Source organism: Carcharodon carcharias, chromosome 7, assembly GCF_017639515.1.
Source record: "Carcharodon carcharias isolate sCarCar2 chromosome 7, sCarCar2.pri, whole genome shotgun sequence".
NCBI lineage: Eukaryota > Metazoa > Chordata > Chondrichthyes > Lamniformes > Lamnidae > Carcharodon > Carcharodon carcharias.
Genome location: NC_054473.1, coordinates 168,484,501 through 168,500,826, shown reverse-complemented (window position 1 = coordinate 168,500,826; position 16,326 = coordinate 168,484,501). Strand labels below are relative to the sequence as shown.

The 16,326-nt window shown below is 43.7% G+C and overlaps 1 protein-coding gene across 1 annotated transcript in view; it reads left to right on the top strand.

Moving 5' to 3' along the window:
• Positions 1 to 13,622, top strand: part of mlycd (malonyl-CoA decarboxylase) — a 48,365-nt gene extending 34,743 nt beyond the window's left edge. Inside the window, exon 5 of the mRNA XM_041191919.1 lies at positions 9,913 to 13,622. Coding sequence (XP_041047853.1) covers positions 9,913 to 10,446 — 534 coding nt within the window. The 3' untranslated portion in view covers positions 10,447 to 13,622. The remainder of the gene's footprint in view (positions 1 to 9,912) is intronic.
• The last annotated feature ends 2,704 nt before the right edge of the window (positions 13,623 to 16,326 follow it).

The following is a 16,326-nucleotide window of genomic DNA, read 5'->3' as shown; positions in this document are numbered from 1 at the left end:
GTTCCACCTGTCAGTGGTGGGCCGTGTTTCCTACTGCCGCACACTAGGAACCTAATTTCAATACTTTAGCATCTCATTATAAGATCTGCTCACATCATCCTCCCACACTGGATCATCCAGACACCATGTGTGTTCCACAACTGTACATAAGCGACGTGCACCTGGTGAGCTGCACTTTGCTTGGAACTTTGAGGTTTGTTTGCCTACCTTGCTTTGGGCAGCACTCGCAGTCATCAGCGCCAGACTTCACAGACAGCACCACATCACTTTTAGGGGGGGCTAATGGGCAGGTCTCTGCCTACCAAACCAGCCAAAGCCAGGGGGTGGCTTTTCAACGGCTGCAGGGCTAGGGCTTGCTTGGGGAAGGGGAAGAAGAGGCCCCAGCTAAGGGAAGAGACTGTAGGGTGAGGGCTGTACAGGGGAAGGGGGCATCCCAGAGTGTGTGTGGGGGCACATGTTGATCTGTGCAAGTGGACTCAAGGTGAAGAGGGCTGAGGAGGCAGCCTCCAGAGGAGCTGAGGCCAGATGGAGATGTGAGGATGTGTGAGAGAAAGTGGTGATGTTCCTTGAGCAGCAGTGAGTGAGATGCCAGTGAATGTTTGATGGCCTTGAGTGTGTGAGTTTAGGTACTAAGATACCCTGGTGGCACTGATGAGATCTTTCATCCTCTTCCTGCACTGGGTGGCCTACCTCTTCTGTGCAGCATTGGCACCGACCACCACTGCCACTGTCTCCCATGCCAGATTGGTGAGATTGCTGGACCTCCTGTGGCCAGAGTGGGAGCGGAGGACATCAGGACGGACCTCCAAAAGGCATTCCAGTGACGGTCACTGAACCCGTCTTGGCTTCCACGGCCATTTCTTCACTGGAGTAGTCCTGGGCTGCAAGCATTGAAAACTGTGAATGGCTGCAATTTAGATATGGCACCCAGAGCAAAGAAATGGCGAGGTAACAGTGTGGCGGGCAATTCAGAGGCAACCCACCAGTGAAATGGTGTGTTTCCTATGGCTGCAGAATCCAGCAGGAAATGGACAGTACGAAAATCCGGCGTTGTGGCAGGTGGATAAAATGGTGTTTTTCACGCCCGCTGTCACACTTAAGGAATTCTGGGATGATTCCACTCTACCTTTCTTCAAATTACTCCTTTGTTAAAGATGAATTTGCTATCTTGTTCGTTCTGTGCTCAACAACTACAATGCCACATTAGTTTCCATGCCAGATGTCCTAACATCCAAGCTATTTCAACGTACTTCAACAATGAAGCTGAGTGCTGAAAAGACAAACCAGCCATCACCTAAATTACTGCAGACTGTTCGGCTTCCTATCTGTGTTCATTTAGTACACATAGCTCAGTAATATTCTATTTGAGACCCATCTATAAAGAGGGTTTTGGCATTTGACAAGCTTCATTGGGTAAGTGGTGTGACCCCCTGTACCTGTCAACCACTTGATGAATGCTGAAATCAAAAAAATCAGCCACACTATGCAGTACTGATTTCTCTATTCAAACTGATTCACAATAAAGACTTGTATTTATATAACCCTAATCCCTTCACAGCCTCAGAACGTCCCAAAGCGCTTTATAACCACTGAGATACTTCTAAAGTTTAGTCACTGTAAGAAACACAGCAGCCAATTCATACACTGAAAGGTTCCACAAACAACAGTGTGACCCCTTTGTGAGATGTCGGTTGAGGAATAGCTATTGGCTGGGTCACTGAGGAGAACTCCTCTGTTTGTCTTCGAAATAGTGCTATGGGATATTTTGCATCCATTTGAGGGGCCAGGCAGGGCCTCAGTTTGTCTCATCTTAAAGGCAGCGCACCCTCAGTTCCACACTCTTGTGTCAGCCTAGATTTTGTGCTCAAGTCTCTGGATCTTTTAATCCTTTTATCTCCTGTGGTATATTTAATTGTAGGAGCTCAACTCCATCCAGCATTTTTTCTGTGCTATCCCTTGCATCATTTTATATTTTCACAAGCAACACTGCCTTTTACACTCTCAAGTGGCTCTGACTCTGGATTACTGTTCGTTCAACTCACCATCAGAAACCAGTATTTTGTTCAGCATGCTCCTGTATTCATGAATTTCCTTTCAAAGTAACTTTGCACTATCTAAAGTCACTAAAATCCCATACTTTACATTGTGCCTTTAGTTACTCCACCCCTAAAGGCTTTGGCTTACTGTTTGGTATCTCCTTCCCTTGTAAAGTGCTTTGATTTACTATTCCATGTCAGATCTGTTGTGGAAGTGCAAGTTGTTGGAGCAAGGAGTAGATAGCAAGGCTTTTACCAATACAAATAGCAATTTCGTGTGTGCATATATATTCATGGGGGCTGCAATATGTTTAGTATGGAGGATTCCTGCATACTAAAAGCTATATTCTAGAACTAGCTTAGTATGGGAACCCGCACCAAAGAATGCCCAATACTCGGATGCAAAGACATCCTGAAAGCCAATCTCAAAGCCTTTAAGTTGGACCCCACTACATGGGGCAAAAAGCACCCTGAATAGATCCAAATGGACAAGTCTGCCATCGAACAACCTCAACATTGAAGAGAATGGAGTCGAGTCCCTGCAGGACAAGTGAGCATGTTGCAAAGCCAGTGACTTCATATTTAGTATTTGCAATCTGATTTGCAAATTGTGATTTGGCTTAATATCACATGTGAGATGACACCAGCCTAGACAGTGAACAATTGGTCTCCTTGCTGATCACTCACCCATCAAAGCGTTGGGAGAATCCATCATCATATATATTCTAATACACAATTATTTTTTAATAATCTGTTAAATTAGGAGCATCTGGAGATCCTTAGTAATTGCAATTAAAATAGAACAAAGATTAATTGAGTAGAATTTTGTGTCAACTTTATTTATAACTTGTTACCCTGTAACAAAGTGTGGTATTTAATGGAGGCAATGGCAATCTTGCCACTGGCTAGAGATTCAGCAAGAGCCCCAAGCACCTCTTAGGGAAGGCCTGCCAAATTAAGTGCCACTCAAGCACCTAACTGGAAATCAGTGAGCCTTCTCCTGAATCAAAGACTCAGGAGGCGGAAGTCCCGCCCACCGAGAGATGCCAGCCAAAGGTGGTCATGGCTGCTTCCTGTACGACACTCACCTGAGGCCTAGGATCATTGCTGGATTCCAGGCCACAGGTGAGTGATGATGGGAGGAGGGATGCAAGGTGTTGGTCATGGGGGAATGGTGGGAGGGGAGTTAGCAGCAAGGGTACGGAGTGACTCTCAGCAGGCCTCTCCTTCCCAATGCTAGTCCCTTGATCAGGCATTGAGTGCCTTTGAACGAAGGGCTGTCCCCAGGAGCCGGCAAGCAGCTTTACATGGGTTTGCTTGTCATGCTCCTCATATGCGAGATCCCTACCAGTCACTGGGTATAATACCAGCGGCAGCAGGAAGAGACTCTTAACTGGGCATTAATTGCATACTTAAGAGCCTTAATTTGACAGCTGGATGGGAAGGCCATCCTGCTACGGACTTAATAGGTTTGGAGTTTCTCCAACTGCTGCTTCTCCGGCCAATTAAATGCCCGCCACTACCAAATTTGTCATGCAGGAGGGCACAAGATTCAGCCCAAAATTTCTAAAAGGGACATGTCTTACATTAGATTTAAATTTGCATCCCCGCTGATTTGTATTACTTCCTCAGTGCAGTGTAACTACATATCTGTTGGCATTTTTTTTGTAAGCTTGCATAATCAATGCATTGATTGAATGGATGTAATTAATCAAAATGTTGATTCCACAATTCCATCCCTAGGTTTGCAGCCCAATCCTCAGCAAGTAGTTTTTCCTGCATTTTCTTGTTAATTTCAGTTGAATTTTACTATAACAAGACACTAATATTGCAGCCAGATACTGCAACCCTATGGCCCTCCCAGCGCCACCAATCTCACCCCAGCCATTACTCTTGGTCAGTGGAAACTCAGCTCTATGGGGAGAATTTTCCCCATGTCAGGTGGGCGGGTTGGGCGCGGGCAGACGCGGACCCGATCGCCGCCATTTTACGCGGGCAGGCCAATTAAGGCCCACCCAGCGTAGTTCACGAGTGGGCCGGCAGCGGTGGGCGCGCTCAGACTGCCGGGTCCATTGGTGACCCAGCGGCCTATATAAATGAAGGCCTGGCAGCTTTGGAAAGGCTGCTCACAATGGCTGGGAGAAGGACTTGGCAGAGGGGCAGCGTTGGTTACGCAAGTCCGGAGAGCAGGCCGCTGGGGCAGGCCAGGCCGGAGAGCAGGCCGCTGAGGCAGGCCAGGCCGGAGAGCAGGCCAGCGGGGCAGTGTGCCCCTCATTTTTCAGACGAGTGCCTAGCTGCCCTCCTGGAGGAGGTGGCAGCGTGGCGGGAGGTCCTTCTCCCGAGGGATGGAGGCTGAGGCCCCCCCACCTGACCAAATGTGCATGGGAGGAGGCGACCAAGAGTGTTAGCTCTCATGATGTGGTGTGGCGCACGTGGCTCCAGTGCCACAAAACGTTCAGTGATCTCTTGCTCTCGGGAAGGGTGAGTACCATGTTGCTTCAAGTCACTTAATGCAGCTGTCACCCTTTCCCCCAAACCCATCCCCTCCACACCCCTGCCAACTCTTGAGTGCACTAATGTCATTGAATCCCTCACAGCATGTATCTATCCCTCACTGGGTGTGACAACAGAGATTGCCTAGTTCACCCTGAGAGGGTTGAGTTAGGATGTGTTCTGCATCCGCAGCATGTGTGACACCGACACCCAGAGTATAGAATGGGGGTTGAAAGTCAAGGGTCTGCACCTAGGCAGAGTGCTAGAACTGTGAAGCATGTCAAAGTCAGGATGCTAAAATGCTGAATGGGGAGCTTCCAATTGGTGGGGCACCAATCCATCTTCTGGTGTTTGTGCTCCACGCACTTGTGCCTCCTTGCTTAGCGAAGTGACATCTTGTGCCACATTTGAAGGAGGTAGCATTTGGGCAATGGAGGGGGGTCAGCCCTGGCTTGTTTGGGTGAGTGTGCGGCAGCTGCGGAGTGACAAAGAACTGGAGTCCTGCAATGTCCCACTCTGGCTGGGTTGGCAGAGATGCGATGGGAATTCAGGTGCAGGCTGGACTAATCAATGCTCTGCTCTCCTTTTCAGGAAAAGACTGCGCACAATGCGTCAGAACAAATGCGAACTGCTGGAGGACAGTTGGCCATCCTAACGGCTTTCGAGCAGCAGGCCATGGATCTTGAGAGGCGCCATGCCCCCGGGTCCACCGGTGGCGGTGAGGTTGGGATGCCATAGGGTGGTATGTTTGGTGAGCACTGAGGTTACCATGTGTGTCACAGAAGCCATGGCACTGCTGAACGCTCAATGATTGAAGTTAACAACGTGGGTTTACCCTTGATTATGGAAGAACGGGCGCATAATGATCTGGGGGAGTGGCATGCAAGTTGACATTGTCTGCACTTTAACTAATCAAATGTCCTTTTTCTTCCTTTCAGTATCACCGGAGCAGGGCCGGGAGGAGGAGGCAGAGGGCCCACCTGTCACTCCTGAAGCCCCTGAACAAATGCAGTCACCAGCGTCACACCATCTCAGCCAGGCAGGCCAGCGCAGATACTAGCACCTCGGTGGGAATTAGATCTTTGGCTAGTGTCCTGGGGCATGGTGGTGAGGGTACTTCACACTCGCTTGAGGTGCGGCAGAGACAGAGAGTGCCCAGTGCGCCAGCATTTGGGGACTGCTGGGGACCAGGTACTTGCTCATTCGGTGGCTGATGATGTGCCTCTGGAGTCGTCCGTGAGGCAGCAAACACTGGAAGTGCAGCAGGATATGCGGGACGATCTGACGGAGATACATGAGGCTATTCGTGGCATGGTGCCCATGTTGGAGGAGTCAACGCTGAGTATCACCGATGCAATGGACCTCATGGCTAAGCACCATGCTTCCTCCTTGGAGAGAGTGGTGACTGTCATAGAGAGGCACTTCCAGGAGAACAATCGGGGCTTCCTGGGATTGCGCTCAGACCTGTAAGCCTTCACAGCGGCATTGGCCACAGCTGGTCACTGTCAGTGTGGGAGATGGTTTGGGCATCAAGTATCCCAGCTCGGTGGCCATCCATCTACAGTGAGCAGGGAGGTCCAAAAGTGACCTCACGTCAGCGCAGCAGCTGCCTGTCATCTCTGCAGGCTCCTCTCAGAGCGCTCTGGATGAGAGCAGCAGCTCCTCCGCCCCTCTGCAGTGACTGTGGTATCTGATGAGGCTGCGGCAACGAGGGACAAGCCAGCTGTGGAGCTGGCCGCTCCCTCCCAGGCGGGGCCATCAAATGCTCCACGGGCCAGAGGACGTCCACCAAGGTGATCGAGGCCATGAGGACAGCACAGTGAGCAGGGTGTCTCAGATGCCAGTGCCAGCAAGGAGACAGCACCTAGACATGGCACCCATAAGTGTAAATTTAAGGCACCTTAGGCACATCACAGGTTTCTCACTGGTGCTTTTATGTTGGCCCATAGTACTTAGTGGAAGACTTGGTGTGATGTCCAACACCATTTTTGTTTTGCTTTATGAACTTACTTCTGTTTACTCAATAAGTTTTGACATGTTGCCATGCCTCGGGGTGATTCCTTACTTCCGCATGTGTACGGGAAGCCATGTTGTTATGAGCGAGTTGTTTAACAGTTGAGCTTTATTGACAAGGGCCTTAGTTAATGTTATTATCCAGGCAGATATAGCACTCAGGTATCGAGTGCGGAGCCTGCAGCTCTGGCATGTGTAGAAGGTCCATCTGTGGTGGGCTAGCTGAAGGTTCTTTGGATTAAGGCCTCCTGGGTGTCCCTGTTTCCCTGGAGTATGCCAGGTTCAGCATCTACTCCCTCAGCGTTCTCCTGTGCATGCTCATCCTCGGACTCACTGCTGGACTCTTCGTGTGCATCCAGAGCAACTGCGTCCATGTCTTCCTCACCCACTGCGTCACCCCTTTCCAGCGCCAGATTGTGGAGAGCACAGCATGCAACCACTATCAGTGAAACACGATCTGGGGGGTATTGTAGTGCACCCCGAGCGGTCCAGACATCGGAAGCACATCGTGAGAAGACTGATGGTTCTCTCCACCACACCCTGTGGCTCCTATTATACCGCTGCTCAGCCTCTGTTCTTGGATGGCGGAGATGCGTCATGAGCCACCTTTTGAGGGGATAGCCCTTGTCACCCAGCAGCCATCCATCCAGCCGGGCTGGAGCACTGAAGAGCCCTGGCACCTGGGAGTGTCTGAGTATGTAAGCGTCGTGGGAGCTGCCTGGGTACCTTGCACAGACTTGTAGAATCAGCATCCTGTGGTCACACACTATCTGCCCGATCATGGAGTGGAAGCCCTTCCTGTTGACGAAGGCACCGGGCTCACCTGCTGGCACCTTGATGGCCACATGTGTACAGTCTATTGCACCCTGGACGCAGGGGAAGCCAGCAATGGCTGTGAATCCTCTGGCTCAATCTGTCTGACTGGCATCATTCCAGCAGTAGTGGATGAAAGTCAATGCACGCCTGAATAGAGCACCTGTCACCTGCTTGACACAAGTGTGGACAGCTGATTGGGAGACTGCAGAGATCACCCCCCGGAAAAGAGCTGAAGGCATAGAAGTTGAGGATGAGAAGTTGAACCTTTAGGGCCACTGGCATGGGGAGCCCACCCACACAGTTTGCGGAGATCTCGGGGCCTATCATCTGACAGATGGAGGTGACTGTCTCCCTTGAGAGACGGCCTCCTCCCCCTTCTGACCCTCCCTTCCTCCTCAGGGGAGGTGCTTCCAGTGGAGAGCACAACTCCCATTCCCAGGCTGAGGGAAGGCTTCCTGAAAGCTGCAGGCCCCAGAAATGATTTCTGCTGTAAGTCCTGACCAAGCAGCTGGTATGAGTTTTAAAGTCTTCCTGCTCACTCAGGCAAGTAAGTTACTTTCACACTTAAATATCTGAAAGATCACATTTGCGACCCCACTCACCCCTCTTATCCTGCCCGTGGATGAGGTTTATACAAATGTCTCCCACCCGCCTGCCCGTTGTGCCTGTGCGACGTCCTGAAGATCGCACGGGCTGCGAAAAATCAAGATCAATTGCTGCCTCAGGGGCCTTAACTGGCCTGTTAATTGGTGGCGGGCGCACATCTGAAATTATACCACACCCGCCTTCCCAAATATCGTGATGGCACGTGGGCATGCGGGGGCAATGGAAAATTCAGGCCTGTGTTTCCAAATTAGATGAACCCTAAATAAAAAACATTTTATCATTCCCTCTGCTGGAAATCCATGAAGTATATCTGTATTTTGCCCAGTTTTTATTGTCTTTGTTTTGTGTTTGAGAAAAAGAGGAATGCTACTTTATTAATAAAGTAGGTAAAATGATTTAAATGTAGCTGTTCATAAAAATCACCAGATCAGTGGTGGTAAAGAAATAATGTGCCAACATACATCTATTATTATCCATTCCTCATCTCAGGATAAGAGGGGTGAGTGGGGTCGCAAATGTGATCTTTCAGATATTTAAGTGTGAAAGTAACTTACTTGCCTGAGTGAGCAGGAAGACTTTAAAACTCATACCAGCTGCTTGGTCAGGACTTACAGCAGAAATCATTTCTGGGGCCTGCAGCTTTCAGGAAGCCTTCCCTTAGCCTGGGAATGGGAGTTGTGCTCTCCATTGGAGGCACCTCCTCTATATGAGAATGTTGGGAGTAGATCAAGGTTGGGTTGAGGGAAGAAGTTCTACACGAGGAAAGCATACAATCACCATATGGGGATATTCAGGAACCTCAAGTGATTGGTCATTTTATCATTGGCAGAAGCCTGTTGGATTGTCATTTGCTCCAACCCCTTGATAGAGGATAAGTAAAGAAATGAACAGAATAACTCATCAGGTGAATACCTACAGCTTGCAGTCTTCTGTTTCACAGGGCTTCAATTCTTTTTCTTTTGTTGTTGCTTAAATCTACAGGTCCTTATGATCTTTCCCAATACTATTCAGAATGATGTGTTATAATGCACTCCAGTTTGGGCACTAATCCATGTTTATTTATGGGGTAGAAGCATTTAAAGGGCTTTAGTAGGTGGGAAATGACAGGTTATCAGTTGCTCTGGAAATATGTGTTTTTCTGCCAGAAGAGCTTTGATACATCCCTAACCCATTCTGAGATAAATGGGAAAAAGTGGGTAACTTAAGGGTTGCAAGTAAAGAATTACCCAAAAGTAGTTTTTATAGATTCCTATTTCTTTCTGTCACCTAATTGGTTATCATCCTTACTTGTAGTTCATATAGATGAAATACAATCGGGCAATAAATGATGCATGTGCAGTGTGTTGCAGCTACATTTTATCCTTCGGCTCATTCAAGAACTAAAATTTTAATAGCTTAAAATTGTACTCTGCAATATTAATGACAGCATTGTTTTTAAGAAGTTCCATTGCTATTTTTACAGTCACTAGTCTGTGAATGTTATTAATATTGCAAAATGTGTTTTTGAAGTATATATTGAAGACTGTTCTGCTCAGTGAGTTTATATGTCTCTTGCCAGTATGCTATTGATAAAAACCTACACAATTCATTTGTCAGTTAACGAATGGTGAAACTTAAAGCAAATTTTTATCTAGTTCTGAGAAAAAATGTATTGCAGCACATTCATCTACTGTTTGTATTGCCTGTTTCAAAATAACATCTCGGCAGTTTTGCCACCTTAATATTCTAAATGAGAACAACTGGACAAAGAGAACATTTTACATTTTCCCATTAAGAAACTTTTTGTTGAGGAACCCAAGTGTAGCACTTTGGCTTACATTCCACAGAATGGCATTAAGGTTGAAAAGAGTAGCAGAGCAGACTTTGTGATACAGGACAACAGTCATAGGACGTTAGTAGTGCCAATTTCACCTCAATCTGTTTTTTTTTTTGTCTGTGTAATCTGCAGGGTGAGTTTCCTCACATGAACCAGTTCTCTAGTTTGTCTCCTATTCCTGGCTTCACAACGTGGCTGCTTGGAACCCTCAGTGTCCACATCAAGGAAGGGAAAAGGAACCAAATCTTTACAGAACTTGAATACAAAGAAATCCAGGACGTCATTGAAGGACCTGTGCTAGAAACGCTCAAGCGCCTACTTACCACCAATGAGTGGGTGAGATCTGACAAATTAGTTCGAGTTCTTGAGATGCCACTAATGCGACTTTGTGCCTGGTACCTGTATGGAGAAAAACATCGTGGGGCTGCCCTTAATCCAGTAGCTAACTTTCACCTTCAGAATGGTGCTGTGATATGGCGATTAAACTGGCTGGCTGATACAAGTCCTCGTGGTCTTTCATCATCCTCTGGAATGATGGCAAACTATCGATATTTCCTGGAAAATACCAATCATAACAGTGTCCAGTACTTGAGGACACGACACATTGAAGCCTCTGAGCAGATTCTGAGTCTTGTAACTCAATGTCAGAAAATCAGTAAACTTTAACTAGAGCTTCACAGGGCAATGACTGTTCTCAAATAGAACCTAGAAAAGTTATGCTACAGAAAGAGGCCATTCAGCCCATCGTGTCTGTGCCAGCTAAAAAAGAAAATCTTTAACCAGTTCATAGTTACTTAATATTATTTAAATAAAAAGAAAGTGCAACAAAAATTGTAACCTTAAGAAATTCATTATGGAACAGGCAATTTTACTGATAACTTATTATGTTTATCATTATATAATCATTACATGAATGCTGAAGCCCATCAAAAATTCCATGCAAATATTTAATGAGAGTAAAATTTATTAATGTCTGGCATGTCTAACTGCATGTTAAGTTGGTAAGTCATTAGACATACCTTTATATGGTGACTTTCATGACTCAGGATGTCCCACTACCAATGAAACAAGTTTGGTATGTAGTCACTTCTAAATACCGTGCAATGTTATTGTAACATCTGTCAGCCTGGGAGGAAAGGATAGTTATATTTTACCAGACATCAGTGTGCCTCTTCAAAGTTAAACAGCCTTCAGAGCCAACTAACTGTTCAATTTATTAATACGCTTCAGCTGATCATTAATTTTCACTTAGAAGCACCTATGTTGGTGACAGCAATCAAACACATTTAAATACCACTTCTGAAAAGTCTACCTCAGGGATAGTTTACCATCGTTAGTATATGTTTCAAAGAGAGAATTACTTGCCAACTCACTTGGGTCATACTGCCATTTTTAGTTTGAGCTGTAACACAAAATGCTATCTGTAGATATTTGGACTCATCCCTCACCCTATTGCCCACTGACTGAAGACAGTTTCCCGAATGAAACCAATCCCAAAGCACATTACCCTTTTTGGCTATTATATATTAGAAAACAGAACTTTCTCCATGACCAATCTCTTCCTTTGTTACTATAAGTACTTTGCAAGATAGAAATATACATGAATTATTGTTTAGTTTTGGGAAAAGAACTTATTTAACAATGCCACTTGAGCTTGTTTCCTTTTTTAAAGAGAGAATTTCATGCCATGAAGATTTTGAAACTGAATAACATTAGAATATATAACCTGTCATTTGTTTGCTTAATTCTGGAATCAGTACTTGCACTCTGATTTGTTATAACGTTTACTATTTACCAGACTCTCTTGTGTCACTGCTCTTTCCTGCTGGACAGTGAGCAAAGAGAGCTAAATATCTAAGTATGATATGAGAGCTAAATATGAGAGCTCTTCCACTTGTCCCACATCTTTTTGTGGATGAGCTGCAAAAAGCCCACAAAATTGGAAGAAACAGCGAGTGAGCAGGTTCCAACAAATGGGCACCGAAGTCAGGACAAATTTCCTATTTTGTCCCATACTCATGCACTCCCAGGCGTAGTCACCCGTCAGCCAGTAATTGGGTGATTCAAAGTATAATCTCAGATTCATCATTTGCACTGAGAAAATTGAACATATCCATTAATTTAAAATAAACAATTTAAAAAACAGAATAAAATCAAGTTATCCAATCATTTCAATTAGGCAAGTTTTAATTAAGGATAATTGTGCATTGCTGCTTCCATTCACGCCTGCATTGAAACAGCGAACACACTACAGGAGTACTTAATCCTGTAAAGTGCTTTGAGGTTATGAAAGGCACTATGTAAAACAAGTCCTTTTTATTGTTGATTGTGTCTGTGATTGTAAGTTCTGAATTCCTATACTGACTGGAAAACGTGGGCTAGAAAAATGGTGCAATAATCTGTTATTACCTTCAACAAAGATGAAACACTGAATTGTCACCACTGATATTGAGTTGGAGATTCACCCCTCAATTTAGAAATGCCTTACTTTGTTCAACACTCTCTCCTCGTGACCAATTCCCAGCATTCACATTTGGAGAATAAAAGATAAAACACTCTGTTGAAAGGAATCTGAGCCTCATGGCAGTCATTTCAAATGGACCTTTGCACCCAGAAAAAACATTTTGAAATGTTTAATTTAGTCAGTAAATATGCTAGTTTGGAAATTGTGTAGTTATCAATGTATCATTACCCCTTAAAGCTTCTAATCAATGAACAATAAACTATTTTGAATTAAATGTTTTACTAGGTAGCATTTTTAAAAATATTTTCTGATGCTTGAAAAAACAACAGGGATACAAGACTATCTGCTTCTTCCCAGAAAGAAAGAAATATGCAGATGCAAAGCAGAACCTTGGTAAAGACAATGTTTTAACAGAAACTCATGTTTGAGAACAGATATGGAATACATGATCTAGCAGCTGTTGGGGGAAAACGGAGAATTGCAAAGACCCACAACTTGGGCTGAAGTAATCATTGGGCAGAAAAGGACATAAGAAATAGGAGCAGAAGTAAAGGCATTTTACAAGATCATGATCTGCCTCAATTCCACTTTTGTGCACTGTCCCTATATCCCTTAATTCTCTTGGTATCCAAAAATCTGTCAATCTCTGTCTTGAATATACTCCGCCACTGAGCATCCACAGCTCTCTGAGCGGGAGAATTACAAAGATATACAGCTTTGAGTGGAGAAAATTTCCCTCCTTTCAGCCCCCTTATTCTGAGACTGTTGCTCCTAGTTCTAGTTACCTAGCCAGGGAAACATCCTCCAAATGTTTACCCTGTTAAACCCCTTACAATCACCTCTCATTCCTCTGTATTCTAGGGAATATAGGCCTGGTCCATTCCATTGCATAGAACAATCCCCTCATCCAAAGAATCAGTCTATTGATCCTTTGTTATACTCCATCCAAGGCAAGTATATCTTTCTTTAGGTAAGGACACCTCACTTTACTCATACTCCAGATCTGGTCTCATCAAGGCCCTGCATATTTGTAGTAAGACTTCTTTTCAATTAGACTCCAATCCCTTTGTAATAAAGGCAATTTGCTTTCTTTACCTGCCCTAGGTACTATCATTGGTAATCTTCGATTGATCTTCTCTAGTTAACAAAAATGAGGGAACAATTTGCAGGAATTTATGCTTGTTGATCACTAGACGTCATTCTATTGTAAAAATGAGCCCATTTGTGCTTGAAGTAGGGAAATAGTGTAATGAAGGCACTGCTGCCTACAAAGATACCAGTTTACTACTCAACCCCATGTGAGTTTTGCCTTGGTCTCTTTGTATGAGCTTGGTGTTTGGTATGCTGTTTTGTTCCAAATAAAAATACTCAATAGTTACCATGTCTTTTGTGTCAGACTTTCCTAGCTCTTCTGTAAGGAGGCATGACAGTTTTCTATGGTCATTTCATAACCAGTGTAGGTTCCTCAGAACCTTCTTGCTGAACCTTAGGTCAGCTTCTCTTGTGGCCTCCTGTCATGAAGAGATTAATGTCAATAATGTTATTGGAAATTATATTTTTAAATAGAGTTTAGTGGTGTCTGTCTATTTGTGTGTGTCATAATTGGATTAAAGCCAGTTAGTTTCGAGGCTTTAATGTATAGAAAGAAGTAGGTTTGAAATGGCAATTAGATAAACGTGGGGTAGTTTAGAAATACAGGTGTCAAGAGGGCAATTTGCATTTTTAAATAAACCATTCAAAAGAATGGGTGAAATCTTGCACATAGCTAGAAGATGCCAAGTAATGTGTTTATTTTTTTCAGCTTACTAATAAAATTGGTGGAATAAAAAGATGTTATTGTTAGAAGAGGTAAAATCAAAAGCTTAGTGATACAATGGAAAATTTACATTCAAAGGGAAAAATATGTATAAACGGAGATTGTGTGTAAAGCCCAGGCATTTTAAGGTCTATCAAGTGTGAGAAGCCTCCAGCCTGTAAACCTCAAGCCTGCCTGCAAGGACTCAGGACTGAAAAAAAAACGTTTTGAATGTGACTGCCCAGGGTGTGCTCTGCCAGGTGTCTCTTTAAATCTGAGTTTTACCATTGCCTTAATGGGGGTGTAACGGTAAGTCAGATTAATTAGGGGGTTTTTGTAGTTATTATAATAGTAATTTTGTAGACATATGTATGTGTTTACAATTTTTCATATATTAATAAATGTATAATTTAATTTTATAAAAAAATCTCTTGAGACTCTGGTCTTATTACTACTGAATTCAAAGCCTGCATCTTGAAAATTACAAATTTCAAAAATGAGTTATGACAGTTTTTTCAAGTTTCCCTCTGAGATTTGAGCAACTCGGCCTTTACCATCAGCTGTGTCATAATACCTCCACAGGGAAGTTCACACTCTAATAATTGACAATATCTAATTTGCCCTAGTATTACTATTACCAATTTGGAAATTTATTTCAATTGAATAACAAAATTTTGTGTTAAACTTAAACATTGAGTGAATTGAGCAGTAAAAACTTTCTGAATAGGGGAAGAGAACATTGTGTACCTGAAGAAATTACAGATAGAGGATTTGCAATGAATTTACTTGATTTATTGTTATATTATTTGGAAGGAACTAAGATCTAATTGTTATGTGAATACAGGTATATATCCCGAGCTGCCACTTTTCACTGCTGCACTGCAGTCATCTGCCAAGTAACAGTGCATCAGTCTGCCAACTATGCGGAGAGCAGCAAGAAATACACTCGATGAAGCTGCAGCACTTTGCGTCTGAAGTGTGATTATTTCTAAATTATAGGAACCAGAAGATATAGCACATGACTCTCTTACAGAATCAATAGTTGTTAAACAATTCAATAGCCAGTTTGCAGGAACCCAATGAACTGTAATTAATATTCTCCATTTAGTTTTATTACCATCGTTTACTGTTAATTAGATTTTCATGTGGGGGTTCTTTTAGCAATGATATTTCCGAACATTACTACATTACTAAGTTCTTTTTGGATTACCATAATTTTCAAGACTGCAGATTGCATGTAGTTCAAAGAGGCCAAAGTCAACTAAACTAAGAAAATAAATGTAATCTACAGACATGGTATCATTAACGGATTTAATAAAATTCAGTTTTATGTAAAAAGAAATGTTGAGTACATCACAAAGAAAGCATGATGTAACTTTCTGAACTTAAAACTATTTAAAAAGCAGAAGTCATGATGCAATTTAATTTAATTTCAAAATTTAAAATACAATTTTCTTGTGTCCATTGTAATTTCCAATATATATTCTGTTTGAAGTTGCATTACTATTGAGATTTTTGGCTGCATTGATTCTGTAGGTAAAAGCAGCCCTAGTGTGATATTGATTAGGAAGATCCCAGATCTATTTTCCATCCATGCTGATTTATTTGATCTAGGTCTTGGGTGAGAGGGGTTAAGGCCATTGGCCAGTGTCTCCAGGAAGGGACTGGGGTAAACTTCCAGGGTTTCTGCTTCGGATTGTGGTCAACTAGAGTCTGCTGGTAAGTGTAGATATGGGGAAAGCATGTGAAGATGGGGTCAGTCTTGGTTCTGATGTTCCTATTTTGCATAGTCCGCAGAATCATACATAAAGAATGCCTACTTGAGTGAGATAAAGGAGGGTTACTGCCACTTTTGAAACTACTTCACAATGAGACACTGCCTTCAAAAGGAAGTGCTAATAAATTGAAAAAGAAAATTTTGTCTGCTGTTCAAATATGTTCCGCAGGTTATGGAGCCTAGGACTGGGACCATAGCCTAAATGTTAGACCCAGACCTTTCAGGAGTGAGGATAGGAAACACTTCTCCATGCGAAGATGGTAAAACATTATAACTCTTTTCTGTAAAGGGCAATTGTTGCAAGGGCAATTGTTAACTTTGCATCTGACATTAGTAGATTTTTATTCACCAAACATCCTAAGGGATATGGGGCAGAAGTGGGCTTGAGAGCTAAAAAGCCTACTCCTGTTCCTATGGTTAAGTTTTTTTATTCTTTCACGTGTCGTTGGCAAGGACAGAATTTGTTGCCCAACTCTAATTGCCCCTGAGAAGGTGATATTGAGCCACCTT